This window comes from Solanum tuberosum, unplaced genomic scaffold (genome assembly GCF_000226075.1).
Source record: "Solanum tuberosum cultivar DM 1-3 516 R44 unplaced genomic scaffold, SolTub_3.0 scf00482, whole genome shotgun sequence".
Taxonomy (NCBI): domain Eukaryota; kingdom Viridiplantae; phylum Streptophyta; class Magnoliopsida; order Solanales; family Solanaceae; genus Solanum; species Solanum tuberosum.
In genome coordinates this window covers 163,640-177,388 of record NW_006239402.1, presented here as the reverse complement: position 1 = coordinate 177,388, position 13,749 = coordinate 163,640, and the positions used below count along the sequence as shown (strand labels likewise).

At 35.9% G+C, this 13,749-nt stretch overlaps 4 protein-coding genes across 5 annotated transcripts; 3 read left to right on the top strand and 1 right to left on the bottom strand.

The window, feature by feature from the left end:
- The first annotated feature begins 1,165 nt into the window (after positions 1–1,165).
- LOC102578185 (uncharacterized) lies at positions 1,166–3,528 on the top strand. The gene is made up of 5 exons (XM_015303819.1): positions 1,166–1,206; positions 1,628–1,859; positions 1,960–2,070; positions 3,301–3,400; positions 3,509–3,528. The coding sequence occupies exons 1-5, from the start codon at positions 1,166–1,168 to the stop codon at positions 3,526–3,528; spliced, it is 504 nt and encodes a 167-aa protein (XP_015159305.1).
- LOC102593104 (probable amino-acid racemase) lies at positions 1,276–6,337 on the top strand. Of its 2 annotated transcripts, XM_006364134.2 has the most exons (5): positions 1,276–1,378; positions 1,628–1,859; positions 1,960–3,400; positions 3,509–4,251; positions 5,713–6,337. In XM_006364134.2, the coding sequence occupies exons 4-5, from the start codon at positions 3,544–3,546 to the stop codon at positions 5,992–5,994; spliced, it is 990 nt and encodes a 329-aa protein (XP_006364196.1). In that variant the 5' UTR covers positions 1,276–1,378; positions 1,628–1,859; positions 1,960–3,400; positions 3,509–3,543; the 3' UTR covers positions 5,995–6,337. The 2 variants fall into 2 exon arrangements, with proteins under 2 accessions (XP_006364196.1, XP_006364195.1); XM_006364133.2 differs by lacking the exon at positions 1,276–1,378 and having other exon boundaries at positions 1,502–1,859; positions 1,960–4,251.
- A 109-nt stretch (positions 6,338–6,446) lies between these two features.
- On the top strand, positions 6,447–7,539 carry LOC102606173 (stigma-specific STIG1-like protein 4). The gene has a single exon (XM_006364171.2). The coding sequence runs from the start codon at positions 6,783–6,785 to the stop codon at positions 7,350–7,352; it is 570 nt and encodes a 189-aa protein (XP_006364233.1). The 5' UTR covers positions 6,447–6,782; the 3' UTR covers positions 7,353–7,539.
- A 4,538-nt stretch (positions 7,540–12,077) lies between these two features.
- LOC102592766 (zinc finger CCCH domain-containing protein 39-like) lies at positions 12,078–13,442 on the bottom strand. Its single transcript, XM_006364132.2, has 2 exons — positions 13,037–13,442; positions 12,078–12,310 (listed from the first exon to the last, which is right to left on the bottom strand). The coding sequence occupies exons 1-2, from the start codon at positions 13,440–13,442 to the stop codon at positions 12,078–12,080; spliced, it is 639 nt and encodes a 212-aa protein (XP_006364194.2).
- Between the last annotated feature and the right edge of the window lie 307 nt (positions 13,443–13,749).

Genomic DNA, 13,749 nt, shown 5'->3' with positions numbered 1-13,749 from the left:
ATGGTACTACAACTGGACTCTAAATAAATTTCTATTTTTACTGTGTTTGGTATAAAATGTACTATTTATAGGATTTTCTATGTAAACCCCTTTACTATGATATTGTGAAAAGAGGGCCAACAGGAGGTATAAAATTACGTTTAGGGGTATGATATAAAAAAAATTAGTTTGGTTATTTTGATTTCCAAATATTATCTTATTATCGGATCAAATCGGTATGGTTCGGATCGGCATTTATGGTACATTAATTTTGTAATCATAATTTGATTGATTTGTAAATTACAAATACTTATATGATCAAATTTTCAAGAAACGATTTAACTATATTATACTAACACCTTGTACACATATTCAAAATAAAGTACAAACAATTTCCTTTGTTAATCAATCACCAAAAAGAACATTTCAATCAAGATAGAGTAGTCAAAGATCAAGCGTCTAAATAATTAATTTTGTACTAATATATATATAAATTTTATATAGAGAAAAAGTTCAAATATGCCATTGAATTTTGAGATAAGACTCATCTATGTCATCCATTAAAAGTTTGTTCATCTATGCCATTCCCGTTTGAGAAAAGGTTCATCCATGCCATTATTTGTTAACTAAAAATATTTTTGATTTTGCAAAATCATTTTTTATACGTGGTAAATTATGATTCGGCCACGTCATTAATTATATCATCTTTTAAATGGAAAAATGTTCAAATATGCCATCGAACTTTGAGAAAATGCTTATCTATGCCATTCGTTAAAAGTTTGACTAATTTATGTCATTTCAGTTAACAAATAATGACATGGATGAGCATTTTCTCAAACAAAAATAGCATAATATGAGCCAAACTTTTGCGAATGGCATAGATGAACATTTTTCAAAGTTCGATGACATATTTAAGTTTTTTCCCTTTTACATATAACTATATAGTACTATAATATATGAAATCAAAATTTAAAAAACGCATACCAAATATCATGTGTGATATCAAAATTTTTAGTTTTGATATGATATTCAATATCAACCGTAATTAAGATTTTTTTCCTTTTTGAAAAGTAAACTTCCTTTTGGATGTCGATTTCTATGCTTTTTTTCCAAGGCTACAATGACAAAATAAAATTTGTATACATTTGTGTCATTTTTGCCAAATAAAAAAAAACCCCGGAAAGTGATGGGTACCGTTCAGGGTCTCCGTGGCCCAACAAAAAAGAGGTCTGTATTTTCTTTCCTTATTTGAAAAAAGGTTTATGGCCCTTTTCAGCAACACTTCGTAGCTTTTGACAATTGGCATGGCGTCTACATCAAAGAAATGGGCACGGGACCTCTATTTCGTCTCGTCCAGGCTATACTTTCTTCTAATACTTTTCCAACTCCCACTTTTCAGGTTCTAATTTACTTCTCAATCAATTCTCCATTCCAACAAATGTTAGGTTTTTGTTAATGGAATATTGAACGCCCTTACAAAATTGACCTTGATTGGGAATACTTATTAATACTCGCAATGCAATGCAGTGTATTCACATTGATTGGTTATTGGTTTAATTAATGTTGTTAATGGCACGAATCAAGCTAGTAGACTATCATTGTGCCTTTTGCATTTTTGAAAATTCAGAGTTTATGGGTTTGATTGCAGATTCCCTTGTAGAATTGGTACATGTACCACACCAATTGAAGTGTCACTGTCTCTATTGTACGCAAATGGAGTTGTTCCAGGAGGTATGGTAAAAGCCCTGATTTACCCAGGAGCAGTAGCAAAAGCCATTTATAAGAACAACGCCATCCCAAGCTATGGGAAGCTTCTAGAAGCCTACAAATTCACCAACATGAAGGAATCTTATATAACTCATGATCTCCAGAACTTAGAGGTTAATTATCAATTTATAATTCTGCTTGAATTTGGGGGTTCTTCTTTTTCAGTACTTGTGTTTAATTTTATAGTAATTTTTTTGGTTTTGGGTGACACAGGTTATAGTAGGAAGTTACTTGTCGGTGGCAGGAGCACTATTGGGTCTAATGAAATCAGGGAGATTTAGTCTTATTGGGATTCTTCTCATCACATGGGGTCTTGACAATCAAGTACTTTTTAGGAATTCCGCAAGTGTAGTCATATACCCAACTATGCTAATTGTTTTGCTTTCTGCCTTCTTTTCTATCAGAGCAGATGTCACAAAGATGATACGTTTCTCCAAACAACAGGCCTCTATTAGAAATGAACAAAAGCAAAAGATAACTAGAGTTAGATATGCTAGCTAATTGATTGCCACTTTCTTATTTTTTTTTTTGTCATACATTTAGGTTGCAATACTTTCTTATCAATATTTCTTCATAAAGTGATTACTATATTGCAGTAATTTTAATGCTGACAAGTACCAAGCACTGAGTCACAGTGGCAAACAGCCATTGGGGCATTTATTTTCATACCTCAATCATGGTGACAAAATACTATGTTTCCTGTAGAAGTCTTTTCTTTGTTGTGGTGTCATTAGTCATTACTTATAGAGAAAATTAAGTAAATATAGTAGGTCCCGTCGTGTTTGTGCAATTAGAAGTTAGTTTTCTTTAAAAATTATCAACATCTGCAATTTATATACAGAAGAAAGATTGATATCAATAAGGATTGTAGTTGAGTGATCATTACTCCTTTTATCTTTTAACAAGATGTAACTTGATCGAATTCATGGTATAAAGTAAAGCAGATGATATGTTAGTAACCAAAGACCCAAAAAGCAGATGATTTTTTCATTTTCCAATAGAGAATCTAATGTGGGCCTAGCCCTCACCTTGATGAATCATATGGTGGGACCCAGCAGCGGCAAGACAAAGCACCACCCTACACTAGGTAACAAGGATTTCTGTCTTTTTGTTTTTTGGTTCAATGGGTTAATTATTTGTTTAGCAAATAGGAAAATGTGATGGAGAAAGATAAAACATAAAAGAGATTCCTTCTATAATGAGCAGTAGAAATCGGTGGAGTAACTGATTGGAGAATAATGGAGCTGTCCCACTGCAATTAACAATAAGATCTCCTTCCTACTAGGGATTCTTCTCAATTACAAAGAAAAATATTTGAGTTTTCGCTTCATACAAGGTTTTGCTTTTCTCAAATTCTTTTTGGGTAAAGCTTGTTGGTGACTTGGAAAAGTTACTACCTTTAGCTTCAGATTCTTTTCTAGTACAAAGAATCTTGTACTGAGAGTTCAGTGACCCCCAACTAGAGAGGCGGCTGCATCATGGAAGCTGAGAATATTCTCAGAATCATAAGAAAATTTGCACTTGCAGAGGTGTTTTTATGCTTCTAATGGCTAGCTGCTGTTGGAGGGTTTTCACATTTGCTGCAAATTTCTTGCTATTCCTCTGTTTTCCTTCTCTAGGATAAAGCAAGAGAAGTTCAAGAATTCTGTTTCAGGTAAAAATGGGTACTGTTTTTTATTGAATCAGATCTAAGAGGACTACCCCCGCTGCACTTTTGTAATTTTGACATCTTTTTTACCCAATAAGAGATTCTTTCTCTCAGGTTTAGAAAAGTTGGCCTGAACTTTGTAGAGAAGAATGATGATGTCTTTCAGTTCATTGAACTATTCAACATGTACCTTAGCTCGTATGAACAGCCACCATAGCCATAACAGAACAAGAAAAAGTTCAGCTTTTGCGACACCTCCTTCATCCATCATCTCACAAACTGAAGAAAGCAGAAATCTAGCCAACTCAATGGAGAATTCTCCTTTAGATGCGGCTTCAAAGCGCCCAGATTCCTCTGTTTTGCTCACCCATAAAAATGCAATAGGGATCATTGGGGGGTTATCCATTGGAACCACTCTTAATTTTGTGAGCAAACTTGTCACATGGAGTTCCAAAGATAGTGGAAATGACATTCCCTTTGTTCTTTGTTCCGATCCTGTTCTTAACAAAGAGCTTTCATTCCATGAAAGAGGTTCTAGTTCTTACCTCACTGGTAAAAATAAAAACTTACTAAAAGATCATGCTCCAGTTGTTGAAAATCTTAGGCACAAAAGGATCTTTCTTGAGAAATCTGGAGCTAGATGCATTGTCATGCCTTGTTACATATCACATTCTTGGCATGATGAGGTTGCACTAGGGTCTTCAGTTCCTGTCCTTCATATGGCAGAGTGTGTGGCCAAGGAGCTCAAAGAAGCGAATTTGCGACCACTAGAAGCTGGGAGTACTCTGCGCATTGGAGTTCTGGCTTCGGATGCAACTTTGTCTGCTGGATTTTATCAGGAGAAACTTCAAAATGAGGTATCCACAGTTGTTCTTGTAACTTTTTATGCCATACCTTTATGTGATTGTTTCAACCATCTATTTATGTGTATCAGTTTCAGTATATGACTAGTTCAAGAAACAACCATCTTTCCTTTATTTATCCTGTTCTAACAACCTCGTAACTTGTGAATTCATAATGGTTCAAGAACTTATATTGGATACTATTGATCATGGGAGGATGGTATGCTAATAGGATAAGCTGTATGTCCAGTCTTGTGCTTTGAGTGCCATGAGATAGGAAACATCTAAATAGCACTTATATATCTGGCTGTTCAATGATATAGTAATCCCACTTGTAAGATGATCTTCATGTGATCATTCCCTCTGAGAAGAAAAAACAGTTTATAATGAAACTAGTCAGTTACCCTTCTGACATGGGTCTTAGGCTCCTCTTCATGCGATAGTTTGTTGGAAACTAACTGCTCAGCAGTCCTTTAATTTATTTCATTCAGTGCTATATTGAGCATTGATTTTGCAACTTTATACGATGCATATACTGATAATTTTCTAGTCCCACAGTTTGTATTCTCATAGGTTGCAAATCTTGTAGATTGCCGGCCCTGCATGATTCCAAGTATGTTTAGTGCCACTCAGAAAGGAGAATTGTGTAAAGTTAGTTTTCAATGATCAGCCGGCTCCCTCTTTTCCCCCTTGAAGTAATTGCAGCAAAAAAACTGCCCATTTTTCTCATATTCTTTCTTTATGCCACAACACCTTTGCCTTTATACTTTTGAACCTCTCCGAGCTGTTGCATAGAAGGACCTAGCCAGTTTGCAGTTTAGACGTACCAAAGTAACTTGAAATTTCTTCTTCAGAAGCAACTTAAGAACAAACAGAGCAGGGATATTTCATCTTTGCCCAGCAAAGCTTCGATATGATGGTGAAGGGAAGACATGTTTTTCTTCAGCCGGATTTGATATGCATTGTCAGGCAATTCAATTAAAAGTAGCAATAAATAGGGAGTTGAGCATTAAAGTCGTGGAAACCTTCAATGGTAAAGATCTGTCTTATGTAGACATGTAGGTCAATCAATTTTGAGTATTGTGACTATTCACGGAATGCTATCAAAGGCATATCCAGAGAGAAACAAGATAGCCCCCTGTTCTAAGCGTCACAGTGATAGATGCTGTAGGTATTTGGACGACAGTGCTTCAATCTTCTTATCATTTCCATTTCTTAAAAAAAGTTCTTATCATTTCCCTAATTAGAGATGCTTGTCAATTTTCTTGTCTCAAAGGAAGCTATATATATATATTCTTTGTGTGAAAGTCTGTGTGTGTGTATGCCTCTAAGTACTACTACCAACTAGCAGGCATGTGAAACATCAAGTTTTGGATATGTTCAATGGCACAGTAATACTATAGTTAGGTGGTTTATTCATCAACAGTTGGAGTTATCACTGATGGTCATTTTTTATTCGGCTTTTACTGAGTGTAGGGTTTTGAAGTTGTGCTGCCAGATAAGGCAACTATGGAACACACAGTAATCCCTTCGCTAGAAGCCTTGAACAGGAAGGACATTGAAGGGGCACAAAATTTGTTCAGAATCGCGCTACAAGTTCTTGTGGTAAGGGCAGTTAACACTATCATAATTGCCTCAGATGACATGCGTGATCTGTTACCTCCAGACGATCCTCTTCTGAAGAAATGTGTCGACCCAATGGATGCGTTGGCCAGGTCAACTGTGAAATTTCTTCAATCAGTTGAAGGGAATGCATAAATACACCCACAAACAGGCGGAGCTACAGGTCTGTTTACGAGTTCAGTAGAACCCAATCCCAAACCGCGTATTTCTGTTTAAAAGTTCCTTTAGTTTGAATTAATAATTTATTCAGTAGAGTCAGAACCCAATAAGCTGCCTTTTCTAAATCCAGAACCCATAAATTCAAAATTGTGCCTCCGCACCCACAAATATAAATATACATATTATATTTTGTTTGTAATTCTTTAGAAGTCATTGATTTTTATCGTGAAAGAATATGGGCTCTATCGCCCCTCAAATATGTAATAGACCAAAGGGAGGTGTATCTTTATGGAATATTGAATGAAAAAGAATTGATTAATCATGCAAGTGAAATTGTGAACTGGCTTCTTTTATAATGAATCATGTTCTTTTAAGATTACTTTCGGATTCCAAAATGGCTATGAATACCAGTAGAAAGTGTGAAAAAAAAGCCTCTATTTCAGTAGAAAGTGCAAACCCAGCAGCACTCCTCGTCTCTCCACTTAAATCACGTAAATTATAACTTACACCATCCTGTGCCGACCTCTGTCTAAACAAGAATCACCTGAAGTATTGAACCCTTGTAAGAAAAACATGATAAAGTCGGTAACTTTTTACATTCTTGCATGAAAATAACCATATCCCCTTCAACTATTTAATACTTTATTCACTCCATCAAAATAACCAATATCCAAACGAAGAAGCTAACCATCTCTCTGCTTCACTAATCCAACTTTGTAAGTTCGTTGCTACAAATGCATTTCTCAGTTACTTGATTTTACATAATGCAGCTAATTGTTCGGTTGATCTCATTTTTGCTACTTTTACAAGTAGAAATAGTTGGAGGGTTTCAGGAAAATATCACTAATGGCTCGTCCAAATCTTCTTCATTATGGCTTAAAAGAGTGGTGAAGAATCCACGAGCCATTGGGTGCGGGAATAGGCCCTGGATTTGCGATGAAGTGGACTTTCCTCCAAGAATAAAGAAGCGTTGTTGCAGGAATCGCTGTATTGATGTCACATCTGATGTGAATAACTGTGGATTTTGTGGAATAAAATGTCCCTTCACATGGCAATGCTGCCGAGGAATTTGCATCAATACTAACATGAGCCCTTTTCATTGTGGAAGCTGTGTGCATAGATGCCAGCCTCCAAGCCTTTGTTTTAATGGAATGTGTGGCTATGCTCAACCAATCCCCCCCTGGCCGTTCCCACCTCGGCCACCATATCCGTTCCCACCAAAGCCGCCTCTGCCACCATATCTGTTCCCACCAAAACCTCCCTTTCCTTGGCCACCACATCCGTACCCACCAAGGATGCCTCGGCCACCGTGCTCACCCCCTCCGTGGCTTTAATGTTGACAATGAAGCCTTTTCTATAAATGGAAAACATCAGTTGAACTCTCAAACGTCATCGCCATTTCTTAAGTTCATTCTTGACTTCTTTCTCCAGAGTTTGATTCTTTGTTCTATTGTTCGTAGAAGAAGATTACACTATGGTATCTCTGTGAATTCTTCATCTAAATGTATAACTTTCCTCGATCATTGTAATTGTGATTTCATTTGCAAGTTTTTCGATCATTTGTCTATCAGAACTAACTTCTATGATGTATGGAACTATGAAAATTATGCTAAGGATAAATTAAAGTAGTTAACACCATGGACACTGCTGAATAACTAAGGCACCCACATTGAACTGTTGTAAGAGAGTACTTATAACTTGCATCTCATCAAATACAAGCCTTTTATGATTAGTGAAGCTATACATTCATTCCAGTCAGCATAAATCATGAATATGCAGAGCAATTTATATTCTTGATAAATCTATACTACAACTAGATTTGATAAATTCAGATTGTACTACTTAATATCTTATCAAATTAAAAATTTCTGCAGCTCTCACACAAGAAAATTTCTGGTATCACCTCCTCCTCATGATCATCAATGCCAGTGCACATTGTGTGGAACCACACTTGGCAAGCATCACAATTTACCATTCTCTCCCCATCATCATCCCTGGCCCCACAAATACAACTGACCTTTAACTTTATGGGCCCACCTTCATACCTCAGTTCAGTATCCAAGTCCAGCCCACAACCTCTCACCCAAACGTGTGCATCTCTGCCCACTGCGCATGATAGCAGCCTCTCATCCTCTATTCCCCTCAAACCACCAATTTGTGTTACTACAAAGTTTTGCATTATGCAATAAGTGTCTCTTAGTGCAAACTGCGTCACTCCTTTAAGCTCACCTATTGTAATCCAAGGAGGAACAAACACAACCACACCAGGTGACAATGGACGAGTCAATTCACTCTCTAACTCGTCGAAACTCGGCAAGACTTTACATGTTAATGCCATTATTTGATGTTCTTGATCCTCAAGCTTCCACTCTTTAACAAATCTCTTGCTGTCCAAGACAACCCCAGTAGCCAAACTCACTGAGTCTGACCCTGGGTAACTTAAAAGCACTGTTTCATACAAGTACACAAGATCTTGATCTATATTCATGTGTAACTCAATGTTCTCAACTCTGTTTGCATCAACAACATCTTCAAAGGCAAATTCAATCCTTTTAGTAGAGGGGTTCTTCGATCGAAAAATGATCTTGTTTCCCATTATGGATTTGTTAATGGATTTCAGTACATAATCAATCAGGCCGGTGTCACGGATGGTTGTCCTAGCCTTGTCACGTAGATCCTGCCTAGACATGGCACCATCCCCATTATGTGCTCTCAAGATTTTCACAATGAACTCAGCAGCTTGTTTCACCGTTCTCTCAGTCCACCTGCAATCAGAATCCATGTCCAAAAATGGAAACCTTATTGATTCTTCTTCCTTAGCAAATTCATGAATAGTGAATTCCAATAACTTAGTAGTTGGGTTGATGGATCGACGAACAATTTGGCTTCCCAATGCAAAGCATCTGATGGATTTCAGCACAAAATCAATCAAACCAGTGTCACCAATGAATTTTCTTGCCTCATTTCTCAAGTCCTGCCTGGTCATCCTACAATTTCTGCCTACATTTGCTTGATTTTCTTTCAGAAAATTCACAATCACTATTACCACAAATTCTAGCCGTCTAGCAGGCCATCTACAATCACTGTTAGCCATCATATTCACAAATGTCTCCATACTAATTGGCCTGTTTTTCTCTTCTATATCAGGATCACACCAATAATCATCACCATTTGCAAGTTTCATCTTGCTATGAAACGGAGCTTTAAACTTGAAAGCAAGCATGAATTGCAATAACTCGCTAATTGTGATCAATGGAACTTCACTCAATTCCCTGTAGGTACCAATAATCTGCTTGATTTTCCGTCTTTCCGTAAAATCTTTCCTGAAATCATTCAAAATTTTGTCAAGCCCCAATGAGCTTAGAAATTGAACAGCAATTTCATATTTCTTCTCTGTCGCTCCATAGCTTCCACGGCAAAATCTGTAACCCCATTTCCCAAACCAAGATTGTCCATATGCAACACCATGAAGCAACCTCAAATGCACACTTCCCTTCTTCGACACATCATTCAATGAAATTTTCCTGGCCAAATAACAATAATAAGATAAATAATTCTTCAATTGCAGCTTAAAAATTCCATACAACAATACTACTTCGTTTATCTACCTAATCAAACAATAATACTACTTACTCAGATCACGACACTTTAGAATAACTTTTACTGAGTTAGGACGACAATTTTTCACACAAAAACTTAATCACTATGATCTTCAGTACCTGGTTTTGAAAATTGTACAAAGACGATCCCAGAGATCCATGAAATCACTTCCAGAGAGCAAATTTGAATCCTCATTAACGCCATTAATGGACAGCAAATGACCATAACCATTGCAATGAATCAAACCATGCAAAACATGAGTACCAATTTCAAGAGAATCGCTTCCCAATGGCTTTTCCCAGTTCTCATTGGCCGGTATTAGCAAATGATACCTTCGTTTCGACACATAATGATGACCCCATCCTTCAACAACACAAAAATAACACTCCATAACAATAAACAAACAAAATTACCCACGAAAATTCATAACTAATTTGCAGAAGAAAAGAAAAAATTGAGTGTTCATTTTATTTTACCAGATAATTTACAGTGATCGCAGAAAGGATGAAGAGAAAGTTGAGTGGTTTCTTCAATGGTGTAGAGTGGGAAAACGGAACCGGTAGAGTTGGAAATCAACCAAGTAGACCAAATTGGAAAACCACAGAGCGTGTAATCTTCAATGGTAGCAAATTCTTGAAGAAACATTCGAATGTTGTCTCTAAAGGGTCCTGAAAAACCGTCAATGGAGTCTCCAATTGCGAATGTTTCGAAGATAAATGGCTTTCGGTTTCTCTTTCTACTGTTACAGGCTTCAATAATGGTGGAAGAAGCCATGGCAAAAACTACACTGAATCGTTCTGGCCAAATTGTTGAGAAAATCAGTTTGAATTTTCGTGAGTGTTTCAGACTATGGTTATGTTTTCTTTTACGTTTTGGCGCTCTATAATGATGATGACACTTGCTGATTTTACATATTTAGCCCTGTGTAAATGCAGAATGAGTGAATTTTGAATGTGGATTTTTGAAGTTTCTAACAAGGGTATTCTGGTAAATGATGTTCTACAAGTTTAAAGTTTCTGATTTGGTTTTAACTTTTTTGGTTCACGTGGTTCAAGAGCAATGCTTGTTGAGTTGTTTTGTTAGGATCTTCCCACCAAAGCAGGGGGTGGGGGGAGTTTGCAGAGGTGAAATTATAAAAATTCCCAAGTTTTTTGATTTTTTTTTAAAAAGAGAGCAGTAATTTGATATTGAATTGAAAACAAGTTGGTGGAAGTTTTTTGTGTCCTCCTAAATGTGGTCGATTATATTTGAAATGGGATAAGTTTGTTTACATAATTTACAACAATAATATATTGAGGCACAATTCTACAAGTGGGGGAGAGTGGTGGTACGTAACATTATTTTTGCCTTGAAAAAAGATAAAAAAAATTATTTGCGATAGACATTTGGTTCAAGTAAAGCGTCATAAAAGTTAAATATATAAAGCAAGTACAATACTCCTAATAAATAATCCTTGGGGTGAAATTGTAAAATTTAATGATATAAAATATCGAATTCTCATCGATAAAATTAAAATTTATATAACCAACGAATTTAACTACTAAATTTACCACAATAAACACTTGTAATCCAAATAAATAAAATAGTCATGCTGGTGAAATTGTGAAATTTGAAAGGATACATTCCCCAATCTATCTGAGGGTCTATTAAGTAAGTATTAACTCCTTTGAATGCCAATTGAAATAGCTTTGTAATTGCAATCTTGGACAGCTCTTTACAGAGGAAAAAGAAAGAAATTAGAGGTACGTTCCGTAGTAGGGAGGAAAACATTTTTCTTTTAAATTTTTCAATATTCTATTGGTCAATTTTTTGATTTTTTTTTTTCTGAATAAAAACAAGTATCTTATAAATTGGAATTTTGTTTTTTGCTGAAAATGGAAAAAGCAAGTTTCAGTGGTATTTCATATTAAATGTGTCTTAGGACCCAATGCACCTCAACTTTACCCCCACCCAGTAGCTCCATCCCCCACCTCACACTTCTAACTTCTACTTTCGTCTTTCATAATATTTGTCTAGATTATATACAAATGTATGAAACATTAAATAAAAAATATATTTTTCAAGAAAACAATTTTCCATCATACCACCGGACACACCCATAGTCTTACCACCAAGTGTATAGCTTTCAAAATCCAAAAAAAGACCAATAGGATTGGAAAACATAGAAGGATAAAAACAGAGAGCTCCATAGACATGGCAAAATAACAAAAAGTCTTCTTCTATAAGATGTGTATAAATGGTGAAACTAGTGTTGTATAGACTGTAGTTTTTACTTGCATCATCAGATATGAAGCTATTCTAATTAGTAAAACTATGTAGTATGTGTAGTCACTTCACAATGACAAGGCAGCATTTTAAACTACAGAGCTACCATAATATCTCCCTGCATATGTAAAAAATCACCCAATTAACCACTTCAAAAATTGATCAAAAAGCCAATGCGATAAAGTTCAGGCGCTTCAGTTCTCCTTAGTGTCTGGTGATTCCGGTGAAGGCTGCAGCGATTCAATCCAGTCAGCATAGATCCGGCTGTTCCTTTTTATGTCATTCAACTTGGATCTACACTTAGCTTGAGCAATGGTTCGTATTTCATTGGATTCTACATTCGTGGCGGGTACATTCCTGGTTAGAGAAGAAATATCAACACTGCTCCACGATTCCGGTGGATTGGAGGAATCAAGACTCCTCATTTCTGTCATTATTGAGAAGTATAACAAATCAGAAATGGTATTGAATCTTACCGTTAATAAGAAATCAAGTATCAGCAGCTGAGGCCAAAATTATAGACAACTTAATGTGGTGATCTTTTCAGATCAATAGATAGCAGCGCCAAACCATATAAGACAGGACTGTCCATGACATGTATGATTCATAGATTTGTTATGTATTTCCATCTTTATAGTTGAAATCCAATTGAAAAGTATATTTATCCATGTTAGAAAACAGGAAATTGCACATTAACCATGTTTGTTAAGCTTCTTGTTATCAACAGAGTTTTGAACAATAATCTTCATACGAGTTCAAGATGTGCAACAGGCCACATGACACTCAATCAACTAATGCACATTGACTACGATTTGGATGGTCTCCCTGGCTCAATGAAAAGACAACTCCATTCTACATTTCCTCAAGACGAAAATCATGATTAGTCTCCAAAATATCAAAGACTCACATAATATGCTTTAAACATCTCATTTTGTACAGTGCCAAATGGTTCAAACAAAAAAATCCAACACATTATTATTATTATCTAATAGACATGATAAAGAAGTATCACAGGTTTGCGCATATAAAATATTTTCACAATGAGCTTATGAAAGAAGACAAAAACTATAAAGTAATTCAAAATGAAAATCAACTCAACAAATTAATCAAGAATTGAACAATATAACTGAAGTAATAATGGTTGTGGAAATACCTGCTTCCCCATGAGCAAATTTACAGTTTGCACCATAAAAACATGTATTCTTCCTTTCCCACTGGTAGCAAAACTTGGTCTTCAGCTTTGTACAATCGACAGGCATCTTGGGTTGCCCAATGCCCTGCGAATCATTCACAATTATTGTTGCAGAGCTCTCCCTGGGTTCACCTTCGTCTCTAGAATGAAGGTGACAACACTTTTCACCATAAGGGCAGGTACCCCACCTTTTGAATTGTCCGCATATTTCTTGACGATCATGAATCGTAGGCACAATTGGAATGTTACCTTCTTGGGCCATTCTTGAATTTTCCTCCATGGGTTTCTTCAAAGATTCACATTCAGCATTGGCAGAATACTCATTACGTTTACCAGAAATTTCAAGATCATTATCACGCCTACTCATTTTCCGACTGTTTGGGGTTTTGTAAAAATAACTGCACATATCATATGCAAGAAACTTCATCAATGACTGTTAAAGTGGACGAAATAAGGAAATTCGGTTTTAGAAATCAAAGAGTATTTGCAAGAAACTCAAGAAAGTACAGGGGATGATTGTCTTTTCTTATTAAATGACAAAACGACGTTGAAGAGGGATGGGTAATCATTATTTTACAATAAATTCTTGGAATTTAAAAATAAAATTATATCATATGTTGCGCAATTGTGATTTTTAAATATGTTTTTGCAGTGTTGATTGTTTTAATTTTATT